Source organism: Coenobita brevimanus, chromosome 11 (assembly GCF_032717465.1).
Source record: "Coenobita brevimanus isolate Jiangsu-jjx chromosome 11, ASM3271746v2, whole genome shotgun sequence".
Lineage (NCBI taxonomy): Eukaryota > Metazoa > Arthropoda > Malacostraca > Decapoda > Coenobitidae > Coenobita > Coenobita brevimanus.
Window position 1 is genome coordinate 4,161,150 of NC_136964.1, and position 6,930 is coordinate 4,168,079.

Genomic DNA, 6,930 nt, shown 5'->3' on the forward strand with positions numbered 1-6,930 from the left:
AGTGATGATAATAATAATAATAATAATAATAATAATGATTTTTTTAGTATTAAAAGTATCGTTGTTGTTGCTGTTATTATTATTATAACTATTGTTTCTTCTTCTTCTTCTTATTATTATTATCAATATGGTAATAATAATGATAATTTTCCTATTCTTCTAATTATTATTATTAACAAGCCTTATAAAAAAAAAAATGGTCCCAAAAAGGTTAAAAAATCCAGTTCAAAAATCACGGCTCGGTCTGCTGGTCTGGGCGGGGAATTTAAAAGAAGTTGGTGAAATTTTTAAGACCTGGTGATACCTGGTGAAAAAATGGTGGTCTGGTGAATATTAATGTCACGCCCAGACCAGCAAACTGAGCCATGATTTTTCAGTCTCTTTATCACAGAAAAGGTGCTTAACGGTTCCTTAACACCTTGCCCTTAGCGATTCATTGTGGGTATTGTTGTTATTCATAGGATTGCGATTATTATTATTATTTTTATCATTATTATTATTATTATTATTAATATTATTATTATTATTATTATAATTATTATTATAATTATTATTATTATTATTATTATTACTATTATTTTATCATAGTAGTAGTAGTAGTAGTAGCAGTAATAATAATAATAATAATAATAATAATAATAATAATAGATATCCACGGATTTCAAATAGCATAAATCGCTTAAGTAAATGTGTTAAGGACCCACACAACATCCAATATAGGTAGCTCTACACTGAATGCATCCTAGTCACGAAGAAGTGCACTTTGCCTTATATCTATTTATTTCTCTGTTATCCTGTCTATAAATGCTAGTCACGAAGAAAAGCTATATACAATATACCCGATTTTTAATAATAAATTCTTAGGAACTTTCAAGGATGAACTTACTCTCAAATTCTTTCTCTCTTCTTCCTTAACAAAAGAGAGAGAGAGAGAGAGAGAGAGAGAGAGAGAGAGAGAGAGAGAGAGAGAGAGAGAGAGAGAGTGAGAGAGAGAGAGAATATTGAGATCTGAACCTCGCTACATCACATGAGTGGACAGATAAAAGGTTGAAACTTAGATCCTCTCCTCTCTCCCTCTCTTCTAGTCAGTCTCTCATTCTCTCCCTCCCTGAATCTCATCCTCCTACATTGGATGAGTGGACGGCATCAATTTGGACGGTTGAAACTTGGACCCACTGCTACATCAGGTGAGTGGAGGGTTTGAGCTTCAAAACTAGATTAGTGGACGGATATTAGAGGATAGGCTGTTGAGACTTGGACCCACTTCTTTACATCACAGGAGTGGACGGTTAATCGGTTGAAATTTGGACTGATTTCGAATATTTCTCCCTTCATCAGGTGAGTGAATGGTTATAACTTCAAGACGAGTTCGGTGAGGAGTTGGTTGTAGTTGTGTTCGACTTGGAGGGAGGGCAGACTGATGGTTCGATCCCCATCCCTTATATTTACCATCTCTAACACCTGGAAGTATAGCATAAATCACTAAGGGAAATGTGTGAAGAACCTGAAAGCATTATAATGATGATGATGATAAAAATAATAATAATAATAATAATAATAATAATAATAATAATAATCGTAATAATAATAATAATAATAATAATAATAATAATAATAATAATAACAATAATAATAAAAATATTAAAAACGACAACAACAACAACAATAACAATAATAATAATAATAATAATAATAATAACAATAATTGTCAGAAACATAATTTTTTGCATATAATAATAATAATAATAATAATAATAATAATAATAATAATAATAATAATAATTATTATTAATTGCTGAGTGAGTGACCAGGTCAGCAACACACCCCATAGTTTTCCATCTCTACTTCTACCACCACCACAACTACCACACCGACTAGTCCTTTACCTGAGGCCCCTGTCGTATCCCTAGGGGGGTGGAGGCGCCTGACGAAGCCGGCGTTTTGTCCGGAATTAGGGGCAGGATGGACTCGGTTACTGTGCTTACCAGACACGGGTCGTCATCGCGAAGCACCCGGGGTAGAACGGTAGATGGAGGCTTCTTGGGCCTGGTAGATGGGTAGTTACATAAGTGAGAGCTACATTTGATGAGTGGATGGTGGATGGAGAGACAGATAGATGGGTAGTTACATAGGTGAGAGCTACATTTGATGAATGGATGGTGGATGAATGGCTGGATGGGTGGATGGATAGACAGATAGATGGATAGGTACATAGGTGAGGGCTACATTTGATGAGTGGATGGGTGGATGGATAGACAGATAGATGAGTAGTTACATAGGTGAGAGCTACATTTGATGAGTGGATGGCTGGATGGCTGGATGGATAGATAGATAGATGGGTAGGTAGGTAGGTACATGGATGGGGTAATAAAAGAGGTACAAGGTAGGGTAGTGGATGTTGGAGTGGCCCTGGTGAGAGAGGATAGTGTTTGGAAACTCCCTGTACTGTTGTTTGCAGATGATACTGTGTTGTTGAGTGAAGACGAAGGGGAGCTGCAAGGCTTGGTGGATGAGTTTGAGAGAGTGTGTAAGAAACGGAATCTAAAGGTGAATGTAGGGAAGAGTAAAGTGATGGTCTTTGAGAGAGGTGAAGTCAGTGAATGTACAGCGAGGTTGGATGGTGAGGAATTGGAAAATGTGAGTACGTTTAAGTACTTGGGTAGTGTGATGAGTAAAGATGGAGGTTTGGAGGGTGAAGTGCTTGAAAGGGTACAGCAGGGAAGAAAGGTTGCTGGTTCTTTGAAAGCAGTGATAAGAAACAGGGAAGTGAGCATGGAAGTGAAAAAGTTACTACATGACAGTATTGTGATACCAACTCTAACGTACGGAAGTGAAGCTTGGACGTTGTTGGAAGGACACAAGTCAAGAGTGAGAGCAGTGGAAATGAGTTATTTAAGAGGAGCCTGTGGAGTCACATAGAGAGACAGGCTGACGAATGAGGATATAAAGAAGCGTTGTGGTGTTGATGTGGATGTGATAGGAAGCGTTATGAGGAACACACTGAGGTGGTTTGGCCATGTGGAGAGGGTGGAGGGTGAAAGACTGACGAAGAGAGTGTATGTGAGTGAGGTGGAGGGGGAAAGAGGGAGGGGGAGGCCGAGGATGAGATGGAGAGATGGGGTGGAGAGGTATATGAGAGAGGGGGGTGTGAGTTGGGAGCAGGGGAGTGAAATGGCGGGGGACAGGGCGACTTGGAGACGATTTGTTTGTGGCCACCCCAAACGGGATTGAGGCGTCTGGCAATAGATAGATAGATAGATAGGATAGGTAAATAGATAAATAGATAGATGCATAGGTATAGTCACGAAGAAGTGCAACATAACAGATAGATAGATAGATAGACACAGATAGATAGATAGATAGACAGGAGATAAGATGGAATGAGATGGATTGATAGATATATGAATGGATAGATAAATAGATGGATAGATAGAAAGATAGATGAACGGATGAATAGGTAGGTAGATAGATAGACAGATGGATAGACTTCGATATTTAATCTGATGCTAGTCACGAAGTAGTGCAATAGATGTATTGATCCATATGACCTTTAAAGAGAGAAAATAGGTCTCTCTCTCTCTCTCTCTCTCTCTCTCTCTCTCTCTCTCACACACACACACACACACACACACACACACACACACACACACTGTGTGTGTGTGTGTGTGTGTGTGTGTGTGAGAGAGAGAGAGAGAGAGAGAGAGAGAGAGAGAGAGAGAGACTATGTTTCTGTGTGTGTGTGTGTGTGTGTGTGTGTGTGTGTGTGTGTGTGTGTGTGTGTGTGTGTGTGTGTGTGTGTGTGTGTGTGTGTGTGTGTGTGTGTGTGTGTGAGAGAGAGAGAGAGAGAGAGAGAGAGACTATGTTTCTGTGTGTGTGTGTGTGTGTGTGTGTGTGTAAGAGAGAGAGAGAGAGAGAGAGAGAGAGAGACTATGTTTCTGTGTGTGTGTGTGTGTGTGTGTGTGTGTGTGTGTGTGTGTGTGTGTGTGTGTGTGTGCACGTGACCTTGTACGTCCAAATCGATGTGTATAAATGTACCGGGAGTTCCTGGAAGTGGACATACGTACAGGTGGTGTAGTGTGGTGTGGTGTGGTGTGGTGGTGTGGTGTAGCGTTGTGCGGTGGTGTGGTGTGGTGTGGTGTGGTGTGGTGTGGTGGTGTGATGTGGCGTTGTGCAGTGGTGTGGTGTGGTGTAGTGTGGTGGTGTGGTGTGGTGGTGTGTTGTGGTGTGGTGGTGTGGTGGTGCTGTGGTGTGGTGTGGTGGTGTGGTGTGGTGGTGTGGTGGTGTGGTGTGGTGGTGTGGTGTGGTGTGGTGGTGCTGTGGTGTGGTGGTGCCGTGGTGTGGTGGTGTGGTGTGGTGTGGTGGTGCTGTGGTGTGGTGGTGGTGCTGTGGTGTGGTGTGGTGGTGTGGTGGTGCTGTGGTGTGGTGGTGTGGTGTGGTGTGGTGTGGTGGTGCTGTGGTGTGGTGGTGTGGTGTGGTGTGGTGGTGCTGTGGTGTGGTGGTGGTGCTGTGGTGTGGTGTGGTGGTGTGGTGGTGCTGTGGTGTGGTGTGGTGTGGTGGTGGTGCTGTGGTGTGGTGTGGTGGTGGTGCTGTGGTGTGGTGTGGTGGTGCTGTGGTGTGGTATGGTGTGGTGGTGGTGCTGTGGTGTGGTGGTGTGGTGGTGCTGTGGTGTGGTGTGGTGTACATAGGTCCTGTACATAAACACAAGTCTGCCTATTTATCTACATATATTAATCTGTCTATATACTCATACATACATACATACACATAAACGTATACACAAACACAGAAACATACATACATACACATAAACATATATACACATAAACATGCATACATACACATACTGTACAAACATATACACATAAATACACATACACATAGACATATACACATAAATATACATACATACATACACATACAAACATATACACATAAATACACATACATACACATAAACACATACACAAACATACATACATGCACATATAAACATATACACATAAACATACATGCATACACATATAAACACAAACATACATACATACATGCACATATAAACACACATACATACATACACACATGCACATATACACATAAATACACATACATACATATACACGTACACAGTCAGATTATAACTATATAGGTATGTATGTCATAAAGATAGATATATGAATAGCTATACGGTGATAGATAAAATAATATATCAACAGTTCGATAGATAAAACAGAGCAAGACAGACAGAGATATATTTAGATAGATGAAAGACAAGGATAGATAGATAAATAGATAAAGAGAGAGAATGTGTTATCAACAGGTGCGGAGAGAGAGAGAGAGAGAGAGAGAGAGAGAGAGAGAGAGAGAGAGAGAGAGAGAGAGAGAGAGAGAGAGAAGCAGATATCTAATGGTATAATTATCATATGATCAGTTTAAGCCACCTAAATTAAGCACTACATCAAGTGAGTGGATGGTTGCCGTGTGGTGGTGTGTGCTTTGGTGTGGTGTGATGAGGTGTGGTGGCGTGGGGTGGTGTGGTATGGTGTGGTGTGATGAGATGTGGTGATGTGGCGTAGTGTGGTGATATTGTGTGGTGTTGTGTTGTGTGGTGTGGTGTGGTGTGGTGTTGTGTTGTGTGGTGATGTGTGGTGTGGTGTGGTGTTGTGTGTTTGTGTGGTGTTGTGTGTTTGTGTGGTGTGGTGTGGTGGTGTGGTGTAGTGTGGTGTGGCGGTTTGGTGCAGTGTGGTGTGGTGTGTGGTGTACTGTGGTGTTGTGTGGTGTAATGTGGTTCGGTGTGTTGTATGGTGTAGTGTCGTGTGGTGGTTTGGTGTAGTGTGGTGTGGTGTGTGATGTAGTGTGATATTGTGTGGTGTGATGTGTGGTTTGGTGTGGTGTAGTGTGGTGTGTGGCGTGGTGTGTGGTGTAATGTGGTGTTGTGTGGTGTGATGTGGTGTGGTTTGGAAAGGTTGTGTGGTGTAGTGTAGTGTGGTGTGGTTTAGTGTGGTGTGATGTGGTGTGGTGTGATGTGGTGTGGTGTTGTGTGGTGTAGTGTGGTGTTGTTTGGTGTGGTGATGATTTGGTATGATTTGGTGTGATGTTGTGTGGTGCGACGTGGTAGTGTGGTGTGATGTGATGTGGTTTGGTGTGGCGGTGTGGTGTGGTGTGTGGTGTGATGTGGTGGTGTGGTCTGGTTTGGTGATGTGGTGTGGTGTGGTGTGTGTACATCTAACCCTATCCACTCATACGCTGATGACTCCACCCTTCACGTTTCCATTCGATTCCCGCAACGTCCATCTCAGCAGTTACTTCAACAAACAAGGGATGAGTCTATGGCACACCTAATGTCTGACTTGGCTCATATCTCTAACTGGGGTAAAAATAATCTTGTTGTTTTTAATGCATCAAAGACTCAGTTTATGCACCTATCAACCCGACAAAATCTTCCACAGGTATACCCACTAATGTTTGATAATATTCAGCTTAATCCTGCATCATCCTTGAACATGCTTGGGGTTACATTTACTTGGGACTTGTCTTGGAAAGATCATATTACATTTCTTGTAAAATCTGCTTCTAAGAGATTGGGTGTGCTAAGCCGACTCCGTTCCTTCTTTACCCCTGCACAATTGTTGACTCTATACAGGGGTTTTATCCGCCCCTGTGTAGAGTACAACTCTCATGTGTGGGGAGGCTCCCCACATACAGCTCTTCTCAATAGGGTGGAGTCAAAGGCTTTTTGCCTCATTAACTCTCCTCCTCTTACTGACTCCCTTCAACCTTTGTCTCTTCGCCGCACTGTTGCATCTTTATCTCTTTTCTATCGCTACTTCAATGGTCACTGCTCCTCTGAACTGTCTGCATGCATTCCTCAACCCCTACGACGGACGCGTAGCACCCGTCTAGCAGCAAACTCTCATCCCTTTTCTGTCCAAC

The 6,930-nt window shown here is 42.1% G+C and overlaps 1 protein-coding gene across 1 annotated transcript in view; it reads right to left on the reverse strand.

The window, feature by feature from the left end:
* Positions 1–1,005: 1,005 nt before the first annotated feature.
* LOC145411809 (uncharacterized) overlaps positions 1,006–6,930 on the reverse strand; it is a 25,200-nt gene continuing 19,275 nt past the window's right edge. The window contains exons 5-6 of the mRNA XM_080281760.1: positions 1,887–2,046; positions 1,006–1,461 (exon numbers count right to left, since the gene is read on the reverse strand). Of these exons, the coding sequence (XP_080137886.1) occupies positions 1,351–1,461; positions 1,887–2,046 (271 nt within the window). The 3' untranslated portion in view covers positions 1,006–1,350. The remainder of the gene's footprint in view (positions 1,462–1,886; positions 2,047–6,930) is intronic.